A 20,187-nucleotide genomic window follows, 5' to 3' on the forward strand; every position below is an offset into this window, starting at 1 on the left:
AAAATATCCCCCAATTTTTCCTTAATATTTCTGGGGAATCTTTTAAATTGTATCTTCCTCTTTACATCGTGATCTCAAAAAACAATACTTTTTTTTTGCCTTTCTTTGTGTCTTAGCACTTAGCACAGCAACTGATATTCAGGAGACATTTGTTAACAGATGAGGAAATTGAGGCTTGAAGAAATTGAGTGTCTTGTCTCCATTCAAAAGATTCAGAAAATAAAATCTTCCCATGAACATCCTTTGCACCACCAAGTTGTTTCTTATTAAAATTGTGAATGCTTTGGGGGCAGCTAGGTGATGCAGTGGATAGAACACCAGCCCTAAAGTCAGGAGGACCTGAATTCAAATCTGGTCTCAGATACTTAACACTTCCTAGCTGTGTGATATTGGGTAAGTCACTTAACTCCAATTACCTCAAGAAAAAAAATAGAAATAACAATTCCAATAGAAATAACATTAAATAAAATTCATTACCATTTGTATTGCCACTGGACTCTTAAAAATGTGAAAGCTTAATCAAGTCACTTAACCTCTGTCTACCTGTTTCCTCAAGTGTAAAATGAGAATAATGATAGCACGTACTTGAGAATCCAATGGGATAAAATTTGAAAAAATAATTTGCCAGTCTTCAAGTGCTGCATAAATGCATACTTGTAACTAGCTTGTAATTTGTTTCTACCATTGGAATATTCACTTCTTGAGATGCAAAAGTATATTACATTTATACTTGTATCCCCAGCATGGAGTCCTGTGCTTTACATGTAAGCCTTGAAAGAAATGTGCATTTATTAATGCATTTGTGTATAAGAAGTAAGCAGTAGAGCTAAGATTCCAATCTAGGTCCTCCAGCTCCAATTCTATTCCATAACTATGACTTCTTGGCTCTTGCTTCTCATGATATCTCCAAGAATAAATAAAATCACAGATGCAAAGATCTCTACAACCTTAAATAAAGCATAAATGTAAATGCTGGTGATTGCTTCATCACAAGTCCCACTTCATTTGCATATTAACTTCCTTGGATAAAAACAAAAGTCCACTAGCATGTTTACAAACAGACCTATGGAGAAATTAGAGCCATGGAAACCTCAAGAACGTGGTATTTCTGGAGACTTCAACAAATACTTAACATGCACCTTCTGGGTTAAGTCCTAGGGGAAAAAGAAATAAAACACACCATTTACTTTTAAGTTTAAATCTTATACTAATTATTAGTGCTTTTGCCTTCTTGATTAATAATTATATTCATAGCCAGCATTTCTATAGCACTTTAAGTGCAAAGTACTTTCCAAATATTATTCCATTGTTACTTTGCATTTATATAATAGAAGCCTAATGTCACAGTGGATAGAGAAGGTGCTCCACTAGGAAGATCTGGGACCAGAGCCAGCCCCTAACATATATTGGCTAATAATTCAAACTCACAGAACTCCAGGGATCTGTCCATCACTAAACATGGCAGAGAAGGTGCTGAATCTAAATTGGCAAACAGAGTTGCCTCATCTGATATTGAGTAAGATCATAGGTCCATTTGCCAGATTTTTCTTCAGAAAATTGAGTAAGGTTCATCAAAAGTCCTTTTCTTCCATCAAAACCAGTTTGGGGAAGCCATGCACCTTGCATGTACTCACAATGACTTCCTAGAATATAGCTTTCAAATAGGCTGAATAGCTCAGTGACATAAACAACAGGGTAAGAAATGGAAGCTATAAATTGCATGCCTTGTTTTAAAACAAATTTATATAACTTCTCTTAGGTTTAGGTTTTGTATAATATCAAAATATAGTGTGAAGGTTTAGAGAAGCACACTGGAATAAGAATTCAGATGACTCAAATTTGAAGCCCTAGTCAGCTACTCATTCATGTGACCCTAAACAAATGATTTAACTTAACTCTGTCCCAATTTCTTCACTTTTAAAACAGAAAAGTTGGGCGAAATTAGCTCTAAGCACCCTTCCAAATCTGCTAATCAATAGAACTATCTATCAATGTCACATGATAAAATACATGGATGGCACAAATATCTAGATTATTCTGACATTAAAAAGGAAAGAGAGTAAAAAAAAAATAGAGGAAAAATGGGTAAATGGGTAAAAATCTTTACCCATGGATTATCATCTCCGCTTTATACACATCAAACTAAGTTTCAGAGAGCTGAAGTGTATTTTCAAGGTCCCATGACCTCTAAGTTGAAGAGAAAGTCTAGCTCTGAGTTCAGTGCTTCCTTTCCATTCCCCCACATACTATACTACTTCCAAAGGAAAATAAAAGCAATAGGAACAAAATGAGGCCAATGACTTCAGAGTCAAGCTTCCTACATTCTCATCTTCATCCAATACTTTTTAGCTGTACAAATGAAAGCAAGATACTTGACTTCTACGAGCCTCATTTTCATCATTTGTAAAATGAGGATAATGGTTCTTTTCACTACGTGCATAGACTAACTGCAAAAAGAACTCACAGGATCTCAAAAGAGTGTTAGATAATTAGTTCTTTAATGGCAGAATCTACTTTTTCACTTTATTTTTATAAATCTAGTAACCAGCACAATGCCTTACAAACAGTGTTTAATAAATCCTTGTTGGGTATTCACCATTCCTAATGAGAAGGTAAAAATAGGTCTTTCTGAATTCATATTTGCTCTTTCTGATAACCAAGATCATTGCTTTTGTTCAAAAAGTCAGAATTTTTTCTTGAAATCTTAACAAGCTCAGAAAATGAAATTCGCCTGAGGCATAGGGAAAAAGAAAAAAAAATCATTCAAAATTGAGACAACCATTTTCTTTATTCTATTCCAACCAAGATTAACATGGAAATAATAGCTACAATCCAGAATTACTGATCAATATGAAATGAAATGCATTTAATTGTAATACATTTAACAAGAACAAAACCAAAAGGAGATATTAGAATATCCAACAAATATATTGCCCATTACCACTCCTCGTATATTTTAGATATGTGTTGGTACCATCAAAATGTCTTTCTAAATATGATACTTCTAAAAATGTCACACTTGGCTTTTCAGGAAAACTAAAGCTTAATTTAATTATTTGGTCTAACAAACTATTGTACTGAAAGGTACTGTCCTAGGTACTGAAGATGCAAATTCAGACTATAAAGGATCCCAGACCTCAATTAGTTTGTTCTGTCTCTTGAGATTATGTTCCTAGAACTTTTTATGTTTGTTTTATTTCTTAACAATGATATCTATTCAAATTCAATATCAATAGCAATAGTTACAAAACATTTTCCAACACCAATGGCCTACTCTCCCCCAAAGATCCTGAGTCCAAGACAAGATATGAACTTAAAGCACAACAGCAGTAAGACACTTACAGCTTTGAAACTAAAGGGTCTTGATGCCTTTTCTTTCTCAGGAGATTCTCAACAATTTAGGGGGATCTTCTCGGGATTTGTTCCTGGGTTAGGTCAAGGAAGTCAAAGTGCCTAGGCTATACTACTACTGGATGGAAACAGCTTCTGAACTTTGATTTCTGGGCTGGGCTGAGCAGTCTACTGTGCAGACTCTTCTCAGGATATTCTGAACCTCTTATTTATTAATCAAGAGTAAACTAAGCAGAAGCAAGAGAACACAAAATATTATTTAATATTGTTTTAAGAACAATTTTAAATGACTAAATCATTTTATTACAAATACCCAAATTAATGACAAAGTACATATGAAGGAAGATACTATCTGCATCTGGAGAAAATACAAATACACATACATATTTGTGTGTGATGATAGCCATTTCTAAGGTGGAAAAGAGAAGCAAGAAAAAAAGTAGGGGGAAAGTTACTTTATATATCATTATATATTGAAAAGGAATAGTAGTTTATAAATAATAGAACTTTCAGTTTCACATGCAATCATTTCTTTTTCTATTCTACTATATTATGGAAATGCTAGTTTTATTTCTTAAGTTTAGAATAAGATAAATAAAAATTTTAAAAATCATTAAATGATATGCTGAATCTGTTGAAAGGATCATTCCACTTATCTTGCTCCCCAATGGGCAGCTGCAGCCTTTTTCCATCTTTTGGATCGGTAGTATTGAACTATCTCTTCATCTAGAGTGTTATCATACTCTTTTCAGCTTAAGTGCTGCAGAGCTCTTTCAACTAGGGTAACAATCCTTAGTTTAAGATCAGCAGGAATTGATTTCCTCTGATTCCCCTAAGACTTCTCATTCCAAGGGCTCAGGAGGTATTTTTTCTATTTTCCATAGGAAAAATACAAGAAATGAGTGCTGGATTCCCAGACCAGTCAACAATAAGTCATTTAACCTACAGTGTGTAAGAACTAGTGTAAGAAGTATCCTGAAACTATAGTCTTTCTTGATCACAAGCTCTAAGGCCTTCTGAATCCAGAGGACAAAGAAGACAAAGGTGGGATGTAGGATTTGGGAAAAGGTTTTAATAGCAACGCAACAGAAGTGGAGTAAATTCTATAAAAATAATTAAGTAGCTCTTAGATGTAAAGTCCTATGTGAAGTGCTAGTAATTTAAAAAAAGATGAAAAACAATAAAGTGTCTACACTAAGGCTCATTGGAAATGGTTTGGAATTCATTTATTCAATACTCCATAGACTACTAGGATTAGTAGGTTTGTTCTAAAGCCAAATAAGATAAGAGCAAAGAACGCTATCAGAAAGTTTGAGAAGGGAAAATGTCACTTTCAGCAAAAAGAAGGACTAATAATAGGAAAGGGCTTGATAGTCAAGAGGCAGAGTTTCCAGAAGCAGATGATTTAAAGGCACAGAAGATAACAAAACTTGTGCCCTCTAATATGTAACAGATGGGGCCACAGGCCTCTGAGCATCATGTACGAGGTAGAGAAATCAATATGAAGGCTCACAGCATCATTTGTTTTTGTTTATTTTTAAAATGTTTTCCTGATTCCTTTTTTATATCAGATGTTTCTGAAATTATCTCTCTTCCCTCAATTTAAAATTGAGCTCTCTTCTATTTTTTTAATTTTATTTTAATTTATGGGATAAAACAAGCATTTCCATAACCTCATAAAATAAAAGAAGATATTAGTACATAAATTGTAAATCAATGAAGAAATTATTATTCCTTTAAAATGTACAAAATCATGTAAATTTATTTTCTTTCTTCCCTTCTCTCTCCATTCTAGAAAAGGCCACTATTATACATAAATAAGTTTGATAGATAAATAGATAGATATGTGTGTATAGATATTCTCACATGCAAATATTACGTGGACATATCATGTATACATATAATTGTTCTATTCATACATCTTTTTATCAATTTTCTGGTTGCAGATAATATCTTTCTATATGTGTTTTATAATCAATTTGGGTGTTTATAATGGGCAAAATAAATTATTAAGTCATTCTTAAAACAATGTTGTTGTTACTATGTATAAGGTTCTCTTGATTCTTTTCATTTCACTTTTCATTATTTCATGCAAGTCTTTCCATGTTTTTCTTTTATGCAAATAAATATAATAAGCTTGTATTTGACAAGTGCACTTCTCTCTTGAAAATCCTTCAATTTTCTCCATTTCTCATTAATTTTTGTCAACAAATGCCTCTAACGCCATATAATTGTGATGACAAATTTATAGAGCCTTAGGCCTTGAAATCAAGGATCCTAATTCTGATATTTATGCACTCCATGATGTGAGACAATTCATTCACATGAATGAGTCTCAGTTTGGTGGTGGTGGTGTTCAACCATTCAGTCGGCTCCATTTGTGATCCCATGAACTATCCATGGGATTATCTTGACAAGGATAATGGAGTGATTCGCCATTTCCTTCTTCAGGGACAAATAGAATTGAAGTGATTTATTTGGAGTCGCAGCTAGTAAGTGGCTGAGGCTAGACTTGAATTCAGGACTTGATTCCAGGCTCAGTGCTCTATCCACTGAGCCAATCACATGCTTTGGATCTCAGTTTACTTGTTTGTAAAATGGCATAAGAGTGCCATTCTACCTTCCTCACAGGATTGAAATAAGGAAAATTCATCATAAGTTTTAAAATGCAATCAAATTATGAAGCATTGTTATGCTAAATAATATAGGAAAAGGGGCTTTAAAAACTCTTGCACATATATTCACATGTTGTTATTGTTGTCATTAACTAAATGTCAGTCAATATAACTTAATGGATGATTACAAAAAAAAAAGAAATTATATTTCACAACCAATTATGTTGTAAACAAAATGTGTTTCAATAAGCTCCATTCAAGAAATATAAAATAATCAAGAAGAGAAAGTATTAGAATTAAGCGGAATTAAGAAATTTGCTGCAGAAGATCAAATATTAGTTAAAACTTGAAAGAAGCCAGGGAAGAGAGAAGGTGGGACAAGAAGTACTTTCTGTGCAATTTAGAATCTATAAGAATAACATAGAACAATGAAATTTTAAGTGGCTTTCCTGAGATCCCAGAGTCAGTATGTGTCAGGATTTGAAGTCATGTCTCCTTAACCTCTAGGACTGCTTCTTGCTTCCCACACCACAGTGCCCTCTTCCATATATAAATAAGGAATTGGGGGCCCAAGGATGAAAGTCAAGTCACCTAAGCTTTCAGTTACTGGCAGATCCCAACCTAGAATTGAGAGACCAAAGGCAAGTGTATCTATATAGAAAAAGTCTCATCAACATAAGTCTGGTACTGGCTATGTTGTCCTATGAAACACAGAATGACATCAATCTATAAATTAAATCAGATGACAAACAAAAATTATTATTAAGTAGGAAGGGAGTTTGCAGATTTTCCTCCGTGAGACAAATAAAATAGTCAACAATGTTTAGTTGTTAACTAACACACAATGATGGTGTGCCCAAAGGTAACAAGAAACCTCATTTCATGAGATGGTTGGTTATTCTTACTTCATTGTGCTAGCAAATGATCGTGACAACATAAGACTATCAATATCTGTTTCAGAAGATGATGTAGAGATTTTGCAAAAAATACTTGATAAGATTCGCTAAATCAAGTCAGCATACCTTGATGTGTGATGACTCCATTTCAAAGGTAGATGATGAGAAGGATGACATTAAATATAATGGCAAAAGTTTTATATTTTATTTGGATATCTCACATTCATGCATCATCGTTCTTTAAATTAGAAGGTGACTGTAATGGCAAAAATTCAAATGAAATCAATAATATAAAATTGATTATATTTTAACAGCCATCAAAGGAAACACTCTCCATGTTATGAATTTTCTCAGCCTCTTGTTATGAATTTATTGTGTTTTGATTTAAATCACAGTTTTTGAATGCAATTTTAGAATGGAAAGCACACTGAATTTGAAAAAAGGTTTGAGTTCAAGAACTGGTTCTATCACTTATTATGTGATTACACTCAAGGCTTTTAGCCAATCTGAGACTCAATTTCCTTTTAAATAATAGAGATTTTAATATTCACTACCTATCTCACAACATTGTTATGATCAGAATGTTTTGGATGCTTCAAAGCCCTAGGCCAATTGAACTCTTTCCATTCCTCCATTATAAGCCCTTTTTGGACAGAGATCATGTGTTATTTACTTCAAGATCTTCCCCAGTCCTTGGCAGCATGCTTTGCTCATAGTCAATACTAACTGGAGTCTTATCAAACAAATGAATGAATGCATTGAGCAAGAAGACCTAAGATCAAAAATGAGCTCAACCACCTCCTAGCTCTGCAATTTGAGGAAAGCCAATCCTTCTCTTTGGCCTCAGTTTCCCAATTCAGAGACTTGGACTCAATATTGGATTTTCCTTTCTATAGCTCTATTTTTCAGACATGTTTTCTACCTGGTGGAAAGATATGTAGAAAACTGACTGATTCCTTTTAACTCATAACATATTGTTCCTAAGAGTAAAAAAGCTCAAAGTGGAGAAAATAGGGTGGCGAATTTTCCATTTCTGAATGATACCACAAGAACATATGTCATGAAAAGTCCTGAAATCTGCCAAGAACCGGTTTAGCAATATTTCAGATATGGCTGAAATCCGAATAGCACAGATTATTTAGAGAATTTAGATACAAATTACTTAATTCATTAATTCATTAGCTACAGAAGCCCTACCTGATCCATTGCTGTTCCTATGATCGTGAGCTAGACCATAAATAAGACTGTACTTCACAAATTCATACTCTTTATTTTTTTTGCTAACATTAAAATCCTCAGCATGTTAAATTTCTTAATGCTAAATATGTGAATGTTAAAAGGCCAAAAGTGACTCTCTGAACATAAATAAATTTTAGCCATGGAAGTGATAAGTCCCCTCATTTTACAGATGAGGAAACTGAGGTACAGAAAGATTACACTGAAAGTTTTGGATAAGAGATATTATGTCATTTTGATGCATTGAAATCACCTAATAAACATTTCTTTGGAATAGAATTGCCTGTCATTACTCTGGTAGAATCTAGTAAATATGGGATTTGAACAATGACCTACTGATGCTAACATATTACTCATCTTTTCTGTACTATAAGCCAGGAGAGTGTGTCAAGGATGTTAGATCTGGGTTGAAGATTCTTTTTTTTTTTAATAATAGCTTTTTATTTACAAGTTATATGTATGGGTAATTTTATAGCATTGACATGGGTTGAAGATTCTAACAAAGTAGGATCAAGGTCACAGTGAGCTTAAAGGGAAGTAGGAGAGCCAACCAGATATTGTACAAAGGGGCTGACTTCCCTGCAGCTTCCTTCTGACAGCAAGCCAGTGCCTGCTGACCATGGCATCTTTTGGCTAATTAAAGTACTGACTGTATTGCTGTCAAGGAGGAATCAGATACTCTCAATGCTGCTGCTCCCTACAACGAAACATGACAGGTAGGAATACCGTCAAATGTTATAAAACACAGCTCATATGTGGCCATCAAATTGATTTCACAAATAATTCCCTATTCCTTGTGTTAATTTCTTAGAACTCTGCGAGATCATCTCAAGCAGCCTCATTTGTTTGATGATAGAAATGATCAAAGAGTCTATAAATTTAAAAAAAGAACTTTAGGAGTAAAATTCTGAGAAGGAAGGCAGTTTATCCTACTGGGGGAAGACTATCATTACAGTCACTGGTGGAAGAAATTGTAGTACTTCATGTATACTCAATAACATTCTGTTGATTGAGTTCATCTTAAACATATCATTTTTAGAATGCTTTTTATGATCCGCCCTGTAACAAATGATGTTTTAGAAAGAAAAATAGGAATTCTTTATATAAATCAGTAGTAATAGCTCCTCACAGAGGAGGGTGATTTTTTTGGTATGCTATCTGGCCGACAAGAAAGATAACCTGACATAGTAGCTACCAAGTGAGATTTGGACTTGGGAAAAGCTGGGGTCACATTGTGTTTATTATCAAGTGGGATGATATTTGTAAAGAACTTAACATGGTATCTGGCATGTAATAGGTGTGATACAAAAATGTGTACCCTTCTTCCTATTCCCCTCACAGCATAAACTGGATGGATAATCCTGGGAAATCCATTTAAATTTTCAGGGATCCCAGACAGCTCTCTAAGACTCTATCTCTTTACCAAAAAACAATTTTGGATCAATAGGAAGAGGAACTCCCTACATGGATAAGCTCATGGACCAAAGAAAAAAGGGGGGAAAAATGGCTACATCTCTGAAGTGGCTGAAAAACAAATAATGGATCTGGCAAATGACATAATACATGTCATTGATTTACACATGAATTTTCACAGAGTGCAAAATTTAAATAGATAAAAATAATTTTATCATTCCTTTCAGAATGATAATGGGAGGAATGAGGAAGAAATATGTTGGGATGAGAAACAGACAAGACTACATTGTGAAATACTGGACTCCATGCTCACAGGAAGCAGTTTGATTGAGAAACCATAGAGAAGGTTCCCACATTGGGTAAGGAGCTGAACAAAGTCCCTCCAGATCTAATGTTTTAGAATTTACATAGTATTTCAGTATTTTTCCCTTGATTAAACAATAACAATTCACATTACCATGGATTTTAGCAGTTTACAAAGCATTTTCTTCACAATTTGATAAGATAAATACTGCAAGAATGATTATACCAACTTCAAAGAGGAATAAACTGAGACTCTGAAACAACTTATGTGAGTTGATTGAAAGTCTAGTAGTAGCACGTTTCAGAACCAGTACATCAGCCCAGGTTTCCTAAGTCCAAGTTCAGAAGCTTTCCCCAATGACCATCACACGCTGATTCATGTATAGATCATGCAATTAGATGATTCTGCTTGTGCTTTAGGTATTCCCAAGGACAAAACGTGAAATTCACTCACTATTCAGTGTTGACACATGGTTTTAAATTGCTATTCATTACTGAAGGTGAGGGCCCTGCTATATATCAGTTTTATGATTTTAGTTCTATTTATAACTAAATAAATATTTGAGCATCATGAGGGTTTTTTAAATCAGAAAAAAAAAATCTGGCATTCTATTCAAATGCACACAATTGAAAAGTGGTTGAGCTGTTTTATCCACTTCCTTAGATTGCATTCATTTCATTCCATAAGGACCCATACTTTCATTCTATAAGAAAAAATTCTTAGCAAGGAGCAAGAGAGCTGGCTAAATGGTAAGCTCCATGAAGGCTCCCTGAGGCTAGAAGATAGGCTTTTTGTTGTAAACTTTGTACAATAAGTGGATGCTGAATTAAAATTGAATTGAGTTTGAGCTTCCCCAAATGTCTAACAATTCTCAATGTACTATAGATGCTGAATTTTGGGGTGGAACCCTTAGGGACAAAATACCAGCATTTCCATCTTTAATTATGATGATTCCCTTCTATCTCCACCATTGTCTTCCCCCTGTAATTCTTCTTGAATTTCACTGGAGAACAGAGATCCCAGATCTTAGTTTTCCAAATAAGCTGATTCATACAAAGCCAGATTTTACATGCTTCTTTTTGTCTGATGATTGCTTGAGTTGTTTTTGCTTTTTTTTTTCCTTTTCTGTGTTTAGTCCTTTATGGAAGAAATTCCATTAGCAAGCTCAAATTATCACATAAAGAATCCACTTTTACCCAATCCTGCTGCAGTAATTTAATTGTGGGAACAAAGTTATACAGCATCCAGAGGAAGCCATTCAGATCTGCCTTTCTGATCCAAAACAGCAAAATCAGCTCCCTTTGTCTAGTGGAAAATTCTCAGACCACATCAGTCAACGCCCACAAATGCCTATGACTGCAGCCCAATGGGCCATTTGGTTGAATTGCCACAAAAATCCATTCTTCTTACCTTTCCAAAGCTCCCCTTGCCAATGGCCCGCAATATTTGAAAATGGTCGAAATTAACTGCAAGAGAAGACAGAAAAAAATGAAATTACATATCAGAATTGTCAGAATTTGGCTGATCCAACTTCCTTATCTCCAACACTTAATGGCATTCACTCTAAATAGCATCTCCTAACTGGCATTGGACTCAACAGCAAAATAAGCTCATTTTTTAAAATGTCTAGTTTATACTTAGTGGTCTCATTGCTAAGGCACTTCCAGTGTATTATCGTTTCTCTTCAACTCATATACTTGGTAATTTAACCTCAGAAGTATGAGAATAAAACTATTTCTAACCATCTCCAAATCAAAATACACATTCCAAAGTTTCAGGTTTTCTAGAAAAAGAACAGAAACATTTTTTTTTTTGCTATTCTATACTTGACAAATGGCAACAAATATCAGTCTTTTCAAATACAAAGAACAGAAAGAAGAGAGTATATGAAAGGACAAATTTCTCCAATTTAGCTTAAAATGTATAGTAAATGTAACATAATAACTGTTGCTTTGGTGCTGTTTGTGACATTCCTGTCATTAGGTTCTTTTGCTCACCATCCCCTCCAAATTCTCCTCTCAAAATTAAAAAAAAAAATAACTTACAGCAATAACCATTATGGAACAAAACAAATCCCCACATTGGCCATATTCAAAAATATACATCTCACCCTGAAATTCTACTTTATTATCTCTGTGTCAGAAAATGAAAAGCACGAATCATCACTGATCCATTGGAGTCATTGTTACTCACTGACTTTATCAGTGGGCAGCTAGATGGCTAGAGCATTGGGCTGGGAATTAGGAAAACATCTTTCTGCATTCAAATCTGGCCTCAGGCACTTACCATCTGTATGACCTTGGGAAAGTCATAGAACCCTGCTTGCCTCAGTTCCTAATCTGTAAAATGAGCTGAAGAAGGAAATGGCAAAGCACTCCAGTATCTCTACCAAGAAAATCCCAAAGGGGGTCATGAAGTATCAGATGTGACTGCATCACCACAAAAAGATTTAAAGTTGCTTTCCACTTTCCCGTTGTGGTCATTTTATAAATCATTGTCCTGGTTCTACTCACTTCCCTTTTCAGGAGTTCTTTCCAGGTTTCTCTAAATGTCTCCTCCATCATTTCTGACAGCACAAGACTATTCCATTATTTTCAAATACCTTAATTTATTCAACCATTCTCCAACTGGAGGATGTCCCCTTAGCATCCAATCCTTGAGCAAAAACTTCCCAACAACATTACCTTCTTCTGTCAACAATTCATCACAATGATGAGCTCTGCATATGCTATTTATTAAAGGTTACGGGAGTCCATTTGTCTATTATAAAGCCCAGAAAGTAGAGAACACTCTTAGCTGGAGGGATTGGCAGAAGTTTTGAGAAGAGCTGGAGCTGAGCATTAGCATTGGAGGAAGAAGAGGTTTCTGAAATGAGATGAGCAATCACACTACAGGCAAGTGGGAGGATTGTGTAGCCTTTAACTATGCTGAAAAGAGCTGGCATCTTATTCCAGGAGCTGCCATCCATGTTGGCAGTGAGGTGATGCAAGGGATAGGGCACTGGGGCTGAAGTCAAGAAAATCTGAGTTCCAATCCAGCCTCAGATAGTTACTAGCTATGGGATACTGGGCAAGTCACACAAACATTGCCTCAACTTCCTTATCTGTAAAATGAGAATAATAGCATTTATCCCGCAGAAACAAAATATCAAATGAAATAATTTATAAAGTGTGTAGTGCCAAGTCTGGTACATAGTAAGCACTTAACAGATGTTAGTTTCCCTTCCCTTCTCTGTAGCTCGCAATCCCTGTACCAGTCTACCATCTGTGCCCTTCTCTAGAGGTTTAAAGGGAAAGGAAGAAGTCCTGAGAGATAGAAGCTGGCAGAGATCAAGAGAGGAGACATGATGAACATCCCCCCTTTTCACCCATACTTGGACTAGATTTGTTTCCAGTGACCTAGTTATAGGTCAAATGCCCTATGAGAAACCAGGGAGAGAGGAAATAACAGTTCAGTGCTGGTGGGAGGCTAGTGCTGTAGAGAAGTAACTGATAGAAGACTAGAAAGGTGGGTTTCAATGAGATCATGAAAGACTTTACAGATGGAGTTGATATTTTGGCCTATAAGTCAAACTTATTTTGAACCTTCAGCCCCAATATAGATTGTGTTCAGAAGCCCAAATGGAAGCTAAGTATGCTCAAAGAGGGCACCCCCACACCCCAGGGGGTTCCAACTCGGGCCTGCTAAAATATTTACTTAGAAAAGCCTGTCTTCTGCACTCACTGGGTGAACTCCTTGTCATGGAAAGAAATTCAGAAGTTTTTTTTTTTTTTCCTCTTAAACATTCATCACAGTGAGATACACACAGTGAGAAAGGCATTTGAGGAGCTGCCATCTGGAACAGCTTTCCTCTTTACACTTCTGTTCAAGGGCATAATTGGAGGTTATTTTTAATTTTAGGTTATACTTAAGTACTGTTGGCAACAAAAATTGTATAGCTTTTATCTCTGGACTCTAATTACTCAAAACCTTTAATAACTTCATCATCATCTTCAAATAAATTGCTTTCTATTCAATACAATATTCATGTATTAAGAGAGAGGGGACATTTTTAGATAGATGAAATGTTTGTTAAATATGTGCCACAAATTCTGTTAGGCACCAGGAAGACAAATGTAAGTAGGCAGCACAGCCCCTCCTCTCAAGGAGGTTACATTCTAAGGAGGAAGACAACGCATGAAGGCGAGCTAGAAGTTGGGAAGAGGAAAGGAGAGAAAGGGAAAGGAGGCAGATGAAGAAAAGAAGGAATCCAGTGAAGGTGTACAGGAAGGGATGACTTAGGGTATGACTGAGATCCTTCCAGCGTGTGATACCAGGAAGGGGAACACCAGCCAGGAGAAGAAGACCTCAGGGAAGACGTTTCTCCAGGTTGGCAAAACAGAAAGGGAGAAGGAGAGATCCACAGAGTCCGGGCATGGAGCATGATGGGAATCCTTCCCAAAATGGAGGGGCCAGGAAGGTAACCACCAATCAGGAGAGGAGAAACTGCTATGGGCAAAGCACTATGTGAGCCCCATGAGCAAGGCCTAGACTTGAAATAAGCATAGTAAGAGTGAAAATTAGGAGAGTTGCTTGGATGGAACGGAGAGATCCATGTCAAAACATGACTAGGATAAAGGTTAAATTTCTAGGGGGGAGATTTGAATGGCAGACTGCATTTGTTCTTTTTCTGCAAGTGGAATGTAAGCTCCTCGAGGGCAAGAAATGTCTTTATATTTATCTTACATCTTCAGTACATAACAGTGTTTGTAATGTAAATCTAGCAGTTATATAAGCTATCATATATTGAATTACTCAAAAATAAAGCCATAAAGCCATCTATACTCAAAGCCTCTATCTGCTAAATCTCTGCAAAATTGCTTCTGATCTCATCATTTAATTGAAATGGTTCTCTGCAAACTTACCAATGATTTCTTAATTGCCCAATCTAATGGTAATTCTTCAGTCCTAGTCCTTTTTAAACTCTCGGCAGCCTTTGATCTTGTGGATTACTATAACTCTCCTGTATCCTCACTCCTTTTGGTGCTTTCAAGACATTGCTCTCTTCTACTGCTTCTTGATGGATATTCATCAGGAGCCTGCCTACCTCCTTCCAAGCATCATACAATTCAGCAATACTCAGTCCTTGCACAAGAAACTATCTCCTTTCATCGTGTTCCTCAACTGATGAGTTGTCCCCCATACATAAAATGTTTTCCCATATCACCCTGGCCTTTCCAACTTTGTTCAAAATGCAATTCAAATACCTCTTTCTATAGAAGACTTGCTGGGATCTCCCTAGATGCTGGCGTCTTCCCCTCTGAGATTATCATTTGCTTCAATATTGCAATTTCAGGGATAGATTAGATACATATTATAGGATCATCCTAAAGGTGAAATGAGCCCTTGAATGTTGTAGAGACTGAATAAGTATCTATAATAAGTCCTTCTAAGACTATATCTTGGCAGAATTGAATTTGATAACTTCAAAGCAAAAGATAAAGCCAATGAGACTGTGCAAATTATTTTTTAAAAACAAATGTTTACTAAGCACCTAACACATGTGACAAACACATCCTGTTTGGTACTGGAGTTAAAAAGACAAGAATAGTACATGTAGAAATTAAAGTAGCTTCTAATATGAATAGATAGAATATTCTTACTAATAAGATCAACAAAACACAAGAAAGTGTATATACTCATAGAGTGACTTATTGCCCCAAAGAAGAATGTTTTCCAAAATTTCAACTAGTTTTTGATTTCAGAATCTGATAGTACTTTAGAAAAATTGAAACTTTCTCTTTTAGGAACTAATTTAACTCCTTCAAAAACATGTTGTCATGGATTCTGTGACAAGATAAATTTCAAACTTTTATTGACTTAATAAATATCATTACATATCTCTATAAATATCAGTGGAAATACAAACAACCTCATCTGTAAGTATAAATATCTGAGACAATGCCGAATTCCTTCAGAATTATTAAAAAAAAAGTTTTGTTTGGCATTGAAAAAAAATGAACTTTTATGAAGTTAAAAAGGTCTATACAATATTTCACTGAAAAGATGCAAATTTGAATTATTCCTTCAAATACTTAGGTAGTTCACATAGAACTCTCAAATATCAAAAGATAGGAGAATATTTTAGATAATACTTAAAATATCATCTTAAAAAATCATCTTAAAAATGTCTGCTTTGAATCACTGGATTTTTGTATATATGTATCCATATGTGTATTTGCATGTTTGAATTATAATAAATTAAAAGGAAATATGGAAACAATACACAGGAATTTGTTACAGGGTAGTAAAATAAAGAAGTAGATAACCACAAGTTACATTTTTTAGTTCCAGGTTTGTTATAGACTAAAGGAAGTCACTTCCCTATTCTGTTTCCTCATCAGTATAATAGAAGACTTAACTAGATGCTCTTTAAGATGTTTAGGAATTCAAAGATTCTACAATTCCAAAGAATACTTTGAGAGATACATGAAATCATCACTATGAAAGTCCACATCATACAGAATGTAATAAACTATGGCCTGCAGCCAGATGTGGCCCACTGAGGACGTTTATGCGGCCCATGGGGTTATGGCAAAATCAGACCAGAAGTGATGTTCGACCTAAACTCCCGTTAGCAACACACACTTCCAGCACTGGGCTGAGGTGGCAGAGACAGAGTGTAAGGCGATACCCAGGTGAGTTCCCAGGCCAGGGGGTGTGATGTGGGGAAGGGAGAGAGATGCAGAAGATGGAGAAGTGACGACCAGCGGCCTTGTACAGTAATGGCAGCCATCATACCAGACAGGCACGGGGGATGTACAGTGCATGCTGCGCATGTCACGGCCGCTGCAGGGGGAATTCACTGCAGCAGTGAAGGTCGGAAGCGGGAGCGTGAAGAGCGGGAGACAGAGTGCGGGAAACAGAGGCATCACAGCACAGAGGCAGCTTGGAGGAAGTTGGGCATTGCAGTCTGTTTGTCTCTGTGTGGGCAAAGTTATTGCTGGTATATTGTTTTTGTAGCGCTGTATATATATTGGTATTTTACTAATAGCAATTTGTAATCCCTTGGAAATAATGATGTCAAGAAAAAGAAAAATTGACTCGGAGTGTAGGATATTCAAAGAACAGTGGACTTATGATGACTTTTTCATGCAGTAAAAGGAAAGAGCTGTATATCTGATATGCCAGAATATAGTGTCTGTGTGCAAAGAATATAATTTGCATTGACACTATGAAACTCAACATAAAGATAAATATGATTGTTTTGTTGGAGAAGGGAGAAAAAATAAAATATTAAAACTGATAAATACATTGACAACTCAGCAAAATACTTTTTGTGAAGCAGAAGCAGCTAAATATGTCATCACTGCGAGCAAGTTTTCAAGTTGCCAAGCTAATAGCACACACTGGCAGACCATTCGTGGAAGGAGAATTTGTTAAAGAATGTCTTCTTTCTGTTTCCAAAGAGATGTGTCCAGAGAAGGCCAATTTATTTAGTACAGTGAGTCTTTCAGGACCTACAATTACACGGAGGATTGAAGAAATGGAAGACAATCTGCATCAGCATTTGCAAAACTCCATAAAAAAAAAATTTCATATTTTTCCTTGGCACTCGATGAAAGCAATGATGTTTGTGATTCTGCACAACTTCTAAGTTTTATTCATGGGACGAATGATTATTTTGAAGTCATAGAAGAGCTTGCTGCACTGCAAAGCATCAAAGGAACAACTACAGGAGAGGATATCTATGAAAAGGTTTGCCAAACTATGAATAGTTTGGAGCTGGACTGGGCTAAACTAGATAGCGTGACAACTGATGGTGCTTCTAGCATGGCGTTACAGATGTAACAGAGCTACTCAACAATTTCAGTAGGCAACTTCAAGGAATGGGGTAGCTCATCTGTGATATGCAATCACATGTCAAAGCATTTGAAGTAAAATTAGGCCTCCTCATCAAACAAGTGAAAGAGGAAAACTTCTTCCATCTCCCCACAACTCAAAATCTGTTAGCAGAAAAACCGCTGATTGCAAACATGTGTGGATTCACTGGAAAAATTGCAAAAAGTGTTTCAGTTTAGATTTAAAGAGTTTCATCTCCATGAACAGGACATACAGCTTTTCCATAACCCATTTTCTATTGACATTGAAAATGTGGATACAATTTACCAAATGGAACTGGCTAAACTGCAGAATTGTGACTCTCTGAAAGATGCATTCAAGTCAAGCAGCCTTCATAATTTCTATGCATCTCTCCCCTCTGAGACATATCCTCATCTCAGGAACCATGCACTCAAAATGGCAACCATCTTTGGCAGCACTTACGTCTGTGAACAGATTTTTTCTAGGATGAAACATTTGAAATCTCCAACCATATCAAGACTAATGGATGCACACTTGCATCACTTGTTACAACTAGCAGTGACAAATATGGAACCAGACATTGACCATCTCATTAGCCAAAAGCAGGCCCATAGTTCCCATTGAAATACTGGTAAGTTTGCTGATTTAACTTTACTTCATTTTAAATATTGTATTTGTTCCCATTTTGTTTCTTCACTTCAAAATAATATACATGCAGTGTGCATAGGAATTTGTCCATAGTTTTTGTTTTTACCATAGTCCGGCCCTCCAACAGTCTGAGGGACAGTGAACTGGCCCCCAATTTTAAAAGTTTGAGGATGCCTGTAATAATAGATTGTATCAACTAGCCATGAGTTCCCCATGGTAAGCATCTTGGTGACCAAATCCCCTCAGTCTACCAATCAATGAACAATCTCTGATCATAATTGTCCTACTGGACACCCTTAAAGCCTCACTGCCTAGCACTAGAAGCTTAGATATCTGAGATTGTTCTATGTAGCTAAGTAGGAATCTTCCCCCAATACCCAAGTGAATGCTCCTACTTATTTGAATTAGACATTAATTTAGCTCCTTCTCCAGAACATAATGCTCTTAACAAAATGAACAAATGAAAACAACAAATACCCTTAATAATGCATTTGTCCAATGCATTGGAAGTCTTGTGTGGGTCCTTTGACGGTTTTATGTACAAGCAAAATGTCCATACTCTTATCTATGAAACTTCACTCTCTTTATGAGATTGCCTTTTCTAGATATATTTTCTTAGTAATGCTTCTCACACAACTTCTTGCATATAGGCCATTGTTGACAATGTGCTACAGCCTTGTTGTATCCACCAGGAACTTCCTTCTTGCCTTCTTGGTCATCTGCAATTGTGATTCTTCAGAAATCATGGATTTCATGAGTGATAGCCACAGAGCTTGTTCCTGGCACATAGTAAGTGCTTAATAAATGCAAATTGATTGATTGACACTGACTCCAAAAAAAGAATCTTGATGTAAAGGAGATGTGATTAGGGAGACTGAAAAAGAAGTCATTCATTGGACAATCTGTATAAAAAACTAATAAACAATTTCCTCTTTTTCAGAAAAAAAAATAGAACAAGATTAGGGAAGAATAATTTTCACAGTTTGCTCAATAGTTCCTGTGCTGTGTCCTTCAGAAATAAAAGGAGGGAGAAGAGGGAGAAGATTATTTTCGAAGAAATATCTGTTGCTTATGTTTTACACAAACAATCATGTTGCTAACTTAATATGGACTGCAATTATCTATTCTATACCCAAGCTCTACCTAAGTATCTTATTTATGAGTCGTGAAGAGAGCCTGGCTAAACAAATATAAACAAGCCATTATATCAATGTAGATCATTTTATGCTTGATTTGTTAACACATCAAACATAAGCAATTATCTCTATACCCTTGGTTGGTCTGGAACTGTTGTCTTGGTAATATTAAATGCCCCTATAATATATTCTGTATACCATTCTACACAAATATTGCTTCAGCCAAGCATTCATCACTAAAGTCCCAGCAAGAATATACATATAAGTCCTCTAACTGGGTGCTGAGCTTGAGGTTGCTCCGTCCAATTGCTCATGACCTTTTCTACATGTCGTCAAATTGAAAGATGAAAAGCAAAGTTCAGTTTATCACATCATATTAATCATGGCAGTTAATTCCTTGCGTATCTCCTGATACCTCACTGAGGTATGAAGGAAATGATGCATTCTCAAAGAAAATATAAGAGCAGAGCCATGAGAACAGAACATGAGACTTCTGGCTGGTCTTTCCACCATAGACAGACTTCTAGTACAAACCTGGTGTTCAATCATGGGTATGTCAGTTGGAGACCAGCCTAGCTAGCTTACCATCAGAAGGTTGTACAAAAGCAATCACAATTTCGACTCTCCTCCAATAAGATGTCTTGCACATATGTATGAAGACCCTAAGGTAGCTTTGTCCAGCAATCATTTGTGTATCAATATCAAGAGAGGTATAGAATAGGGAGACACATGCCGGTTAATATTTT

At 35.9% G+C, this 20,187-nt stretch overlaps 1 protein-coding gene across 1 annotated transcript in view; it reads right to left on the reverse strand.

Annotated features, from left to right (window-relative positions):
- STK32B (serine/threonine kinase 32B) overlaps positions 1–20,187 on the reverse strand; it is a 307,808-nt gene that overhangs the window by 236,076 nt on the left and 51,545 nt on the right. Inside the window, exon 2 of the mRNA XM_051965055.1 lies at positions 11,226–11,281. Within this exon, the coding sequence (XP_051821015.1) occupies positions 11,226–11,281 (56 nt within the window). The remainder of the gene's footprint in view (positions 1–11,225; positions 11,282–20,187) is intronic.

The sequence above is a fragment of the Antechinus flavipes genome, chromosome 6 (assembly GCF_016432865.1).
Source record: "Antechinus flavipes isolate AdamAnt ecotype Samford, QLD, Australia chromosome 6, AdamAnt_v2, whole genome shotgun sequence".
Lineage (NCBI taxonomy): Eukaryota > Metazoa > Chordata > Mammalia > Dasyuromorphia > Dasyuridae > Antechinus > Antechinus flavipes.